Raw genomic sequence first — 13,334 nt, 5'->3', positions numbered from 1 at the left:
TTTCAAAAAGAGTTGTTAAAAATTTGCTGGAATAAATTTACCATCCTTATGACCAATGACCTTAACAAAATCTCTTTCAAAGGAAATGATTAATTGTCAAATCACCATCAACTTTTTGATTGTGACCTCTGTTCTTAAAAAATATTTTGAATCATATAAGTAAGGGACTAGTTTTCAAGCAGATCATAGTTTACCAAATGACATTACTACCTAAGTGGGGTTTTTTTTTATGATTTATTTATTTGACAGAGAGAGAAAGAGCAGGGGGTATAGGGAGCCCTACACGGGGCTCGATCCCAGGACCCCAAGATCATGACCTGAGCCAAAGGCAGACGTTTAACCAATTGAGCCACCCAGGCATCCCTACCTAAGTGGTTTTAACATTGGTTTGAGAAAAAATTTAGTAAAGCATTGGAAATCTTTTTGGTAATTATAAGATGTGTGCTATTAGTGGTTTATTAGATACTCAAAGAGTAAATGTCTAATATCCTAGGTTGTGTGGTATAATGGAAAAGGTTAAAAAAAACAACATTGCTTTTCTGAGGGTCAGTCTGCTTACCTGGAAAATGAGGGTGTTGCTATTCAATCCACAAGTCGTATTAAAAGAACACTATGATCAAGTAGAGTTCTTTCAGGAATGCAAGAGATAGCTTAACATGAAGAGACTTTGTTGATGAGTAGAAGAAGAAAAAATATATGATTATTTTGAGAGATACTAAAAATCTTGAAACCATTTCTTAGTTTAAAAAAAGAAAAAAAAACATGGGGTGCCTGGGAGGCTCAGTCAGTTAACTGTCCAACTCTTGACGTTGACTCAGGTCATGATCTCAGGGTTTTGAGATCAAGCCCTGCATCGGACTCCGCACTGGGCATGGAATCTATTTGAAATTTCTTTCTCCCTCTCCATCTGCTCTTCCCCACGCCCCCTCTCAAAACAGACAAACAAACAAAAAACCTAAAGAACATAGTAAGCTAAGAACAGAAGAGAAGGTTGCTTATAAATTAGTGAGAAAGGGGCGCCTGGGTGGCACAGCGGTTAAGCGTCTGCCTTCGGCTCAGGGCGTGATCCCAGCGTTATGGGATCGAGCCCCACATCAGGCTCCTCCGCTATAAGCCTGCCTCTTCCTCTCCCACTCCCCCTGCTTGTGTTCCCTCTCTCGCTGGCTGTCTCTATCTCTGTCAAATAAATAAATAAAATCTTTTTTAAATAAATAAATTAGTGAGAAAAACAACTTTCCCAGAATAAAAAATGATCACATGAATGGGCAATTCACAGAAAAAGAAATACAAATGTTCAATAAATTTTTTTTTTTACCATATTGGCAAAGCTTAAAATTTAAAGATTAGATAATAGCTATTGGCGGCAAGGGTGGGGAGAGATTAGCACTCTAGTGAATGATTTTTGATATATGATGTAAATTACTATAACTATTAATGGAAGTGCCTTCACAAATAGATTAAAAGGGTGGATACCCTTACTCCCACCATTCATACCATTTATAGAAATTTAGCCTAAGGTAATTAGACAAATGCTCAAAAGATGTGAACATAGAAGGACATTCATTGCTGATAGTAAGGGGAAAAGTGTAAACCTTAAGATTACAGTTAAAATCAGAAAGGAAGAAGTTATATTCATTTTAAAATAAAACAGAGTTCATAGTTAGATGACTATTAAGGTACCTTTCATGTCTATAATTTTGATTTTTGTGTAACTACCCAGGGATATGGTCAGCAATCCCTAAATAGCTAGCCAGTTTGTTCTTATGCCAACAGAGTGATGAAATTCAGTTTTTAGCTGAATATGCAATCTCTTCTCTCAGTCCTTTCTCATTTACATAGGGAATTGGCAAACTTTTTCTATAAAATGCCAAATAGTAAATATTTTAGGCTTTGTAGGCCATATGGTGTCTGTCATAAGTCCTCAGCTCTGTTGTTGTGGCGCAAAAGCAGCCATAGGCATTAGCTAAATGAATGAGCGGGGCTGTGTTCCAATAGGACTTTATTTTTGAACACTGGAATTTGAATTTTGTATAATTTTCAAGTGTGATCAAATACTCATTTTATTTTTTTCAACCATTTAAAATGTCAAAGCCAGTCTTAGCTTTCAAGCCATATAAACACAGGTGGTAGACTAGATTTGACATTCAGGCCGTAGTTTGCCAACCTCTGATTTGGATAAATAAAAACTTCAAAGAATAATCAATTTATGCCTCAAAATGGTAAATTATAATTTTGAGGAAAATACTTAATTTCCATAGAAGGATAAATAAAATTGATGTGTTTTGTACTTGCTTTGAACTTTCATTGTGATGCTAGCAACTTATTACTATGTTCCCCTTTCTGAAAAAAGCGACATTTTCTAGTACTAGCCACAGCAAAACCTAAAAGTGATCAGAATTATGTATGTGGCTTTAAAAAATTCTGTAAAGTAGGAAAATAATTTTTATAATAGCCTCTGGTAGTATTTTTACAGTGAAATATTTTAGTTATAGATCATGATAGCTGCGTTATATGACTATATAACAATAAACAGATGCTACATAAATGTATTTTTTAACAGCATTACTAAGATTTAATTCACATAGCATACAGTTCACCCATTTAAAGTCTACAGGGGTGACTGGCTGGCTCAGTCAGTTAAGTATCTGACTTCAGTTCAGGTCGTGATCTTGGGGTCCTGGGATGGAGCCCCGTGTGGCACTCCCCGCTCAGCAGGGAGTCTGCTTTTCTCTCTCCCTCTGCCCCTCCCCCTGCTTGTGCTCTCTCTGTCTCTTTCTCAAATAAATACAATCTTAAATATGTATTTTCAAACAAAGAAAGGAAGTATATAATTCAGTGGCTTTTAGTATATTCACAGAGTTGTGCATTTATCACTACAGTTAATTTTAGAATATTTTCACAATCCTAAAAAAAACCCTACACCCTTTAAGTGTCACCCCCTTCAATCCCTCCATCCTAGGTAACACTAAACTATTTTTTGTCTTTATGGATTTCCCTATTCTGGACATTTAATATAAATGAAATCATATAATATTTGTCTCTCCGTGACTGGCTTCTTTCACTGCATAATGTTTTCAAGGTTCAACCATGTTGTCACATGTATCAATACTTAATTTCTTTTTATTGCTAAATAATATCCCATTATGCACACACACATTTATTTATCCATTCATTAGTTGGTGGGCATTCAGGTTATTTGTACTTCATAGGTATGCAAGTTTTTCTTTTTCTTTTTCTTTTTTTTTTTAAATATGGAATGCCTTATGAATTTGCATGTTATCCTTTGTGCAGGTGCCATGCTAATTAATCTTCCCTGTATTGTTAGAGGTTTTTTAGTATATGTGCTGCCAAAGCAAGCACAGAGTCCAAGTTTTTGTATGAACATGTTTTCATTTCTCCTGGGTGTGTATATATATCTAGGAAGGGAGTTGCTAGATCATATGGTAATTCTTTGTTTAACCATTTGAGGAACTGTCAGATTGTTTTCCAAAGCAGCTGTACCATTTTACGTTCCTACCAGCAGTGTGTAAAGGTTTTAATTTTTCCACATTTGCTATTATCTGTCTTTTTGATTAAAGCCATCTAGTGGGTATGGAGTGGTTATCTTGTTGTGATTTTTTTATTTGCTTTTCCCTGATGTCTAGTAGTTATTCAGCATCTGTCTTCATGTGTTTTGGCTCTTCATATGTGGTCTTTGAGGAAATGCCTGTTCAGGTCCTTTGCATATTTTTTAATTGAGTTATTTTTCTTTTTATTATTGAGTCATGAGACTTCTTTATATATTCTTGATATAAATCCCTTACCAAATGAATGATTTGCAAAAAATTGTTTCCCATTTTATGCGTTGTCTTTTTACTTTGTTGATGGTTCTGTTGAAGTACAAAAACTTAGTTTTGATGATGTCCAGTTTATCTTTTTTTTTTTTGTGCTTTTATAAAGATGTTTTGAGACTGATATCCATGGGAAGCCACATCTATCACAAAAATATTCATTCTTTATTTTAAGTGATTGCATTATTGGTGAAATGATATACCTACTTAATTTGCAGTCAAGAGAGGAAAGCAGAAAGCAGGCTCTTGCAGCTAAAAGAGAGAAAAGAAAAGAAAAGAGAAAAAAGAAAAAAGAGGAGCAGAAAAGGAAGCAGGAAGAAGATGAGGAAAACAAACCTAAGGAGAATTCAGAACTACCAGAGGATGAAGATGAAGAGGAGAATGATGAAGATGGTAAGAAATGACTCTCCCAATTAGTGATAAAATTGTGTTTATCGACTTCATTTTGAGTACTTTTTATTCTCATTCTAGTTAGATATTTCATACTTTAATCTGCAATTGACAGTAGGCTTTTATAGTAAATATTTCTGAATATTTCACATTGTAAAGTGATACAGAGAAACAGAAAGGGAGAGGCAAGCATGTAATTTGAAGTTTAGTTGTAATTTAAGTTACCCTGTAAAACATTATGTATGTCCTACATGTGATACAGTAAAGAGATTCGCCAGCTTCTCTTCAGGTTCTGCCCTACTCTTTCCTCTTCCATTTGGAAACTGGGGAGAGGTCCAATTCCTCAATAAATTTTGAGCTAAGGTTTTGCTCAAAGCTACAAAGATCTGGGGTTCATTATTCTTAGAGTTGTTTTTTGTACATTCTAGCAGTGCTTGTAGTAGACAAGTAATTGTTCTCTATTTGAATGCTAATTCTAAAATACTATCTGAAAATTTCCCTGAATTTATAATTTTTAAAAATTTTTATTTAAATTCCAGTTCATTAACATAGTATAATATTAGTTTCAGGTGTATAATTTAGTGACTCAGCACTTCCATACATCACCCAGTGCTCATCACAAGTGCCCTCCTTAACCCCCATCACCCATTTCACCCATCCCCCCCGCCCACCTCCCCTCCAGCAACCCTCATTTTTTTTCTCTTTGGTTAAGAGTGTTTTTTGGTTTGTCTCTCTCTCTCTCTTTTTTCCCCTTTGCTCATTTGTTTTGTTTCTTAAATTCCACGTAGGAGTGTTCTCCAACTGACTTATTTTGCTTAGCATAATACTCTCTAGCTACTAATTCAGAGGGGAACATGCACCCCAAAGTTTATATCAGCATTATCAACAGTAGCCAAACTACGAAAATTCCCCTAAATTTAAACTATATTGTGATTTTTGGTTAGTTCATGAGACTAGCACCTCAGATCTTAAGAATGTTATGGTGTGAATGTTTTTATACCAAGTTAGACATCAAAATAGGATATAGTACATTTGTTCTAACAGTGAAGATTTCTTTATTTACTCGTGAGTATTGGTGAAAGGAAAAGATGACTTAGAGGACTGAATTATTTTTAATTATTATGTATATCTTGTCATCGTTTGCTTTGAGATCTGTGGCTGTCAGTGTGATTGTTGTCCTTTTGATAATTTCAGTGGAGCAAGAAGTTCCCATAGAACCACCTAGTGCAACGACCACCACCACGATTGGCATCTCTGCCACATCTGCAACATTCACAAATGTGTTTGGGAAAAAAAGAGCCAACGTGGTGACAACCCCTAGCACCAACAGGAAGAATAAGAAGAACAAAACAAAGGAGACCCCTCCCACTGCACATTTAATATTACCAGAACAACATATATCCTTAGCACAGCAAAAAGCTGATAAAAATAAAATAAACGGAGAACCCAGAGGTGGTGGTACAGGTGGGAACAGTGACTCGGATAACTTGGACAGCACAGACTGCAACAGTGAGAGTAGCAGTGGTGGTAAAAGCCAAGAGTTAAATTTCACTGTGGATGTGAATTCCTCTAGTGATAGGAGATACCCCTCACTGCTACTGCATTCCCAAGAAGAAAAGACAAGTACTGCTACTTCCAAAACTCAAACACGGTAAATTTTTCTGATTTGTTAACTCTACATCCACCTTTCCTTTTTCATGACCGGCACAAGAATTTGCATACATTTTTTAGCACAAAGTGTATTGAACAATTTAGGTCTACCACATTATCTGTCTTCTGTGTTCAAAACTGAAATTCACTAATGTCCTAATCGTGTGCAAGTTATGAGGTGAGATTATTAGAAATTTTTATGATTCAGTTTTGAAGTTGAACACACTAGCATACATTGATTTTATTATCACTGTGTCATTTTTATTGATTATAGTCCAACTTCTTCTGATTCCGTTTTCATACTGAAGTAGATGATGATGAATTCTTTGCGCCGTTTTTCTGCTTTTCTGAACCCATGTGCCTAATTTTAATTCAAATATTACAGCATAACTTTGTCTATAAATGGTCTCTTGAGTTTCTATGTTAAAATTTGTTTTATTGGACTTGATAATTCTTTCTTCTCAGACTTGAAGGTGAAACGAATACTAATTCCTTATCAACAAGCTATAAGTCAGTGCCATTGCCGTTAAGTTCTCCAAACATAAAGCTGAATCTAACTAGCCCCAAAAGGGGACAGAAAAGAGAAGAAGGGTGGAAAGAAGTTGTACGAAGGCAAGTAGAATTAGTCTTATCTTTTTAACTGTCGTAAACCATGCACAGGTTCTTGTCTGATGAGGTAGTTTACCCAGTTAATTAATGAGTGACTTAAATGTGGTTATTATCTGTGCCATACTCAATCCAGAGTCGGCTGAAGTAAAATGAGAAGCAAGGCGTAAATTTTGCGGCATATTTTATATGACACAGCAAATGTTGGCTTTTCAATAACAGAAAGTATTTACAGACAATTCCAGACAAACCATACAAAATGGTCACAAGCCTATTTTAAAGGGAAGGTTCTAGGAGCGCCTGGGTGGCTCAGTCAGTTAAGTGTCTGCCTTTGGCTTAGGTCGTGATCCCGGGGTCCTGAGATTGAGTCCCTCATGAGGGAGCCTGCTTCTCCCTCTCCCTCTGCCTGCTGCCCTGCCTACTTGTGCTCGCTCGCTCGCTCTCTCTCTCTGTCAAATAAGTAAATAAAATCTTCAAAAAAAATAAATAAAGTGATGATTCTATACTTGACGGCAAAGTCACAGTGTTACTAGTGAGGGCTGTGATGTTTGTTTAATGGTCACATTTTGGTAAAAACAATCAGGTTTGTCCATATACAGTGTTTAAATAAAGTTAGGCTTTGCTGGAGAGCATATTCTGAAGAACCGGTTAGCTGCTATTAACCAATGCAGTTGCTATCACCATAACAAGGGGGAAAGGAGCCCATAAAATTAAAATAAAACTACCCTCACCCTCAAAAAAGAAAGAGGAAAGAAAAGTACCTTCAATCGCTATGCTTTATACTTAAACCATGAGGGGGGAAATGAAAAAAGCAGACAGGCCACTGCTTTCAAATGTTTTGTACAGATGGTACTTTTTGCCTCTGTTCATGCTTTCCAACAGGGAAGCAGGACAAGACAGATCTGCTAATGTGCGTTAAATCACCAAAGGACCAAGATGTCTGGGCTTTTGTTCGGTACTGTTGCTAAAGATTGTGTCCTTTAAATGCAAACAAAAAGAAGTCTTGGCCGAATAGGAGAAATGATGTACACTCGATGATCAGATCGATTTAAGTATTACTCATGGCATATAGCCTAGTCTATGCTTTAGCTTTCAAAATATCTGAATATATCCCTCCAGCATTAAGGTGTGATAAATTTTGATCATGAAAAGTACCTTAAGTGCCCTCATTGATATTCTTCTGGACGTAAGAATTCAGGTTTTTGAAGGTCCCTCCCTAGAAAGGGGAATCCTGGGGCCCAGCACTGAGAACTTGAAAATAATGGGTGTTGCTCTCATCTGGTTCTGCTTTCATGCTTAAGAACTGCTTCTGCCAGCAAACACCGGGTTTCTTTGATAGTCCTTAGGGGCAACCAGGCCATCTTATCAGATCCCAAGATCAGCCTCTGGTCTTCTCTCCAGCTCTGCTTAGCTCACATATAAGTGGAGGTCCCGGGTTCTACTTGTGACTTGCTTTTTACGTGGTTGAAATCTGAGGCTTTGTTTTTTTTTATTGCTAAGTATAAATTATTGATATAAACTAGTCTCTGTTATTCAGTATGAAGTTTAACAGTCTTTATGCATTATTTAAATTTAGGAAGAGTCTGTGCATATGGTTGTTACAGTTTAGTTGATGTGTGATGTTTCAGGCAATTTAAATGCTTAGATCACGAGATATTTAAAATATAATTTTATTTAAAGTGACAAAGGAATTTTTACTTTCACTAAATTAAATTCAATATGAGAAGAGGTCAGTTTCTAAAACAAAACCTTTTAGGGTTGACTGGCTGGCTCAGTCGGTTAAGCGTCTGCCTTCGGCTCAGGTCATGAACCCGAGGTCCTGGGATCGAGCCCCACGTCGGGCTTTCCGCTCAGCGGGGAGCCGGCTTCTCCCTCTCGCTCTGTCCCTCACCCGTGCTCATGCTCGCTTGCTCTCTGTCAAATAAATAAATAATATCTTTTTAAAAAAATCTTTTAATACTTTCCCCTTTAAGGTTTGAGAAATATTAGGTGTCCATGAACATACTCACTGAGACGTCTTTTTAAACAAAGACATTTGCTTTCATAAGCTCATGTGTAGTCTTCATTTTCTAGGTCAAAGAAATTGTCTGTTCCAGCTTCCGTGGTTTCCAGGATAATGGGAAGAGGAGGGTGCAACATCACTGCAATACAAGATGTTACAGGCGCGCATATTGATGTGGATAAACAAAAAGACAAGAATGGCGAGAGAATGATCACAATAAGGTAAGTGTGAAAAATGTATATTACTCATTCTGTGTGGAAATGAAATGTTTTTAGAAGCAAACTTTTGTTAGGTTATGGTACAATCAAGAGTTTTATTTTATGGTTAAGATGACTTGTTTTTTATGTCTTTGATCTTGTTTTTGTGTTTTCTTTGTTTCTCGCCAGGGGTGGTACAGAATCAACAAGATACGCAGTTCAGCTTATCAATGCACTTATTCAAGATCCTGCTAAGGAACTGGAAGACTTGATTCCTAAAAATCATATCAGAACACCTGCCAGCACCAAATCCATCCATGCAAACTTCTCATCGGGAGTAGGCACCACAGCAGCTTCCAGTAAAAACGCGTTTCCTTTGGGTGCTCCAACTCTTGTAACTTCACAGGCGACAACATTATCTACGTTCCAGCCAACCAATAAACTTAACAAGAACGTTCCAGCAAATGTACGTTCTTCTTTCCCAGTTTCTCTACCCTTGGCTTACCCCCACCCTCATTTTGCCCTGCTGGCTGCTCAAACTATGCAACAGATCCGGCATCCTCGCTTACCCATGGCCCAGTTTGGAGGAACCTTTTCACCCTCTCCTAACACTTGGGGACCATTCCCAGTGAGACCTGTGAATCCTGGCAACACAAATAGCTCTCCAAAGCATAACAGTGCAGGCCGTCTACCTAACCAGAACGGGACTGTCTTGCCCTCAGAGTCTGCTGGACTAGCTACTGCCAGTTGTCCTATCACTGTCTCTTCCGTGGTTGCTGCCAGTCAGCAGCTGTGTGTGACTAATACCCGGACTCCTTCGTCAGTCAGAAAGCAGTTGTTTGCCTGTGTGCCTAAGACGAGCCCTCCAGCAACAGTGATTTCTTCCGTGACGAGCACTTGTAGTTCCCTGCCTTCTGTTTCCTCTGCACCTATCACTAGCGGGCAAGTTCCCACCACATTTCTGCCCGCAAGTACTCCTCAAGGACAGCTTTCTTCACAAAAGATGGAGTCTTTCTCTGCCATGCCACCCCCCAAAGAGAAAGTGTCCACACAGGATCAGGCCCTGGCAAACCTGTGCACCCCATCTTCAGCTGCAAATAGTTGCAGTAGCTCTGCCAGCAACACCCCAGGAGCTCCAGAAACTCACCCATCCAGTAGTCCTGCTCCTCCCTTCGGTAACACGCAGGAGGAGGCGCAGCCCGCCGGTGTCTCAGATTTAAGTCCTATGTCAATGCCTTTTGCGTCTAACTCAGAACCTGCTCCATTGACTTTGGCATCACCCAGATTGGTTGCTGCTGATAATCAGGACACCAGTAATTTACCTCAGTTAGCTGTACCAGCACCTCGAGTTTCTCATCGAATGCAGCCCAGAGGTTCTTTTTACTCAGTGGTACCAAATGCAACTATACACCAGGATCCCCAGTCTATTTTTGTTACAAATCCAGTTCCTTTAACACCACCTCAAGGCCCACCCGCTGCAGTGCAGCTTTCTTCAGCCATGAACATTATGAATGGTTCTCAGATGCACATTAACCCAGCAAATAAATCTTTGCCACCTACATTCGGCCCAGCCACACTTTTCAATCACTTCAGTAGTCTTTTCGATAGCAGTCAGGTGCCAGCTAACCAGGGTTGGGGAGATGGTCCACTGTCCTCACGAGTTGCTGCAGATGCCTCTTTCACTGTTCAGTCAGCGTTCCTGGGTAACTCTGTACTTGGACACTTGGAAAACGTGCACCCAGACAACTCCAAGGCACCGGGCTTCAGACCGCCTTCCCAGCGAGTTTCTACTAGTCCAGTTGGTAAGTTATGATAACTCTTACTGTAACTCAGTATGCGGCTCTGCCAGCATAATTGACTCCCCCGAGATAATAAAGCAGTTCTTTTGTACATAGTAGTGCATGATCTTAACGAAACGAGAGTGTTTCATGAATACCAAAGACCCATTAAGATGGAGCGGGCAGAAATCTACCGGTAGGTAAATCACTCACATACAGTGAGCTGCTTTATATTGTCTTTATGATGTTTCTGTCCCTCATGGCAAGGAGGTTATACCTTGCGTCAGTCCATTTTCTAAGAGCTGGTACGATGATACTACTAAAAAGGGACTCAGAGGATGCTTCAAGGATTCCAAATTTAGAGACTTTTTTTTAAAATCATAGTGTTTGCATTTCTCAGATTTAAAAAATTTGTGTTACAACGGTGTGGAGGTACCAGTCCCTAATCTACGTTATTCTGTGTTCTCAGTCTTGGGTCCTCATACGGAATGTTAAGTGGTGTTTAATAGTCTTCTTTATTATTGACATTAGATGGAGCTGACTGAAGAGATCTAGTCATTTGTTGGCTCTTACTGTAGAAAGACCAATTTAGATTCAGCACTTTGGTTTCTTGAAATTACACATTAGCTGCCACGGCATTATAAGGAAGATATAGATAGACAGGAGTCTAATGTTGGCTTGAAGATACTTAGAAAACCAGAGTCTGTTTTCCAGAATCTAGCAGCCAAATTTCAGTCTATTCTGCACTATTCTGAAAAATAAATTAGAAATTGCAGCTGACATGGTGTGGGGGTAAGCAGCTCTCTGTCCACTTAGCATTTTCCTTCCATTGGAAAACTGTCTTTTGCGGCCCATCCTTCCTTTTTGCTGATTATAAACTGATCCCGTGGTGTTGAAAATTTGGGAGTTTATGGATATGGTGTAGCCTTAGCTTTCATTTCAGATATGTTTTTATTTACTTGGCTTTTCAGGAAAACATAGCTATTATATCATCTTTCAAGTAGATGTATAAGTCTATATAAGATTATCTGTGGTCCAGAATATTCTCTAGGATTTTTTTTCTTCCATTTTTCTATTTCTTTTTCTATAAATCAGTATCTATTTTAAGTTTTCATTTTGGGGAAGCTATGATGGAGGTTTTCAAAGGCCACAGGGTGAAAGAAGACATTACCAGTGCTCAGGCAATCGTGTAGAAAGTATTAATCTTTGACTTGACTGGCACTAACGTGTGAATTCCCAGTGCCTTAGCCAGTTCGACTTCAGGTCTCTCCCATTCCAGTGTTTGAGCTCTTTAAGCTCTTTGAACATCACATACTGCATCCCAGAAGATGTACGGATTATGAATTTCTAGAAAAAAGAAAAAAAAAGGGAAATCATCCATCTGGTTTGGTAGAAAACAAGGTTTGGGGACCTTAGGTACTCAGATCTATAGCTTCAAAATTATTTACTGCTAATAAAAAATAAGCATTTTTTAGAAAGCAAGCATTCATCCTCGACCTTTCCTCTGGGGTCCAGGATTGGTAAGCTTGGCCTTTTATCTTAACTGCCTGTCTGGTTTCTTTTGTTGATCCTCTTCTTTCATGGATATAGTTCAATTCTCCTGGTTCACAGGTAAGAAATAGTAATACTGAAGACAATAGAGAAAGATGTGGAGAAATTGGAAACCTCAAATGCTGCCAGTGGAAATTCGAAGTGATATAGCAACTTGAGAAAAAGTTTTTGACAGTTCTTCAAAAAGTTACATGTAGTTACCATATGACCCAGTAATTCCACTCTTAGGTGGAAGTTACACAAAAAACTGGTACACAGATGTTCATGGCACCATAACAACCCAAAAGTGAAGACAACCCACTGTCCCTCAGCTGATCAGTGCAAAAACAAAATGTGGTGTGTTGATATAATGGGATTACTACTCAACAGTAAAGAGGAAAGAAGTACTGATGCACACTACAGCATGGCCGAACCGTGGAAACATGATGCCAAGTGAAAGATCCACTGTCAAAAAAGATCACAGACTATGTAATCCATTTATATGGAGTTTCCAGAATAGACCAATCTATAGAGACAGAAAGTATATTATTGGTTATTTGGAGGATGGGGAGTTACAGGTAATGCGTACAGAATTTCTTTTGGGGAAGACAAAAATGTTCTAAAATTGATTGCGGTGATGGTTGTACAACTCTGTGAATATGCTAAAAGCCTTTGAATTACATACTTTAAATGGATGAAGACCTGCTTGAGAGAAGTGTTGTTGTTGTTTTTTAAGATTTTATTTATTTATTGAACAGAAAGAGCGAGAGAGGGAACACAAGCAGAGGGAGTAGGAGAGAGAGAACCAGACTTCCCACTGAGCAGGGAGCCCGGATGTGGGGCTCGATCCCAGGACCCTGGGATCGTGACCCGAGCCGAAGGCAGACGCTTAACAGCTGAGCCACCCAGGCGCCCCTTGAGAGAAGTTTTGAGCAGTTCTTTTTATGTTGAGATTAACTATTTTTTCCTGAAATGAGCACCTATAATCCTTTTCCAGACACTTGTTCCCTTTCTCTAATACATTCTCCAGAGAAAGCAGTGGCATTTGAGAAGACTGCTAAATTCAGATTTACACAAACTAGATAGAAACTTTCATATGCAACTGTTAATTTTTTTTTATCAGATGGAATACTGAAATTATCTGTAATAGTCTGCTTTTCCTCATTAGGAAGGAAACATTGGTAGATCGTGTTATTCATCTTCCATAGGAAATGACTATATTTATTTATGTTGATGACCATCTGTACTTTGAGATTTTCCACAGACAGAAAAACAGAAATTATTGATGGGTACCACTTAGCCACAACATGCTCACATTTCATGTCCCCTCCAATGACAGCTTTGAGATTTA

General features: G+C 38.5%; 1 protein-coding gene and 1 pseudogene across 4 annotated transcripts in view; one reads left to right on the top strand and one right to left on the bottom strand.

The window, feature by feature from the left end:
• The window catches only part of ANKHD1 (ankyrin repeat and KH domain containing 1), a 118,175-nt gene that overhangs the window by 101,024 nt on the left and 3,817 nt on the right, over positions 1 to 13,334 (top strand). For all 4 annotated transcript variants that reach the window (XM_045794491.2, XM_045794492.2, XM_087862210.1 and 1 more), the window contains 5 exons: positions 4,049 to 4,223; positions 5,415 to 5,871; positions 6,336 to 6,482; positions 8,550 to 8,699; positions 8,865 to 10,477. In XM_045794491.2, coding sequence (XP_045650447.2) covers positions 4,049 to 4,223; positions 5,415 to 5,871; positions 6,336 to 6,482; positions 8,550 to 8,699; positions 8,865 to 10,477 — 2,542 coding nt within the window. The remainder of the gene's footprint in view (positions 1 to 4,048; positions 4,224 to 5,414; positions 5,872 to 6,335; positions 6,483 to 8,549; positions 8,700 to 8,864; positions 10,478 to 13,334) is intronic.
• Positions 3,246 to 3,360, bottom strand: LOC123790624 (U6 spliceosomal RNA; annotated as a pseudogene).

Source organism: Ursus americanus, chromosome 5 (assembly GCF_024610735.1).
Source record: "Ursus americanus isolate L20-20 chromosome 5, mUrsAme1.1.p, whole genome shotgun sequence".
Lineage (NCBI taxonomy): Eukaryota > Metazoa > Chordata > Mammalia > Carnivora > Ursidae > Ursus > Ursus americanus.
This window is presented reverse-complemented; position numbering and strand designations above follow the sequence as displayed.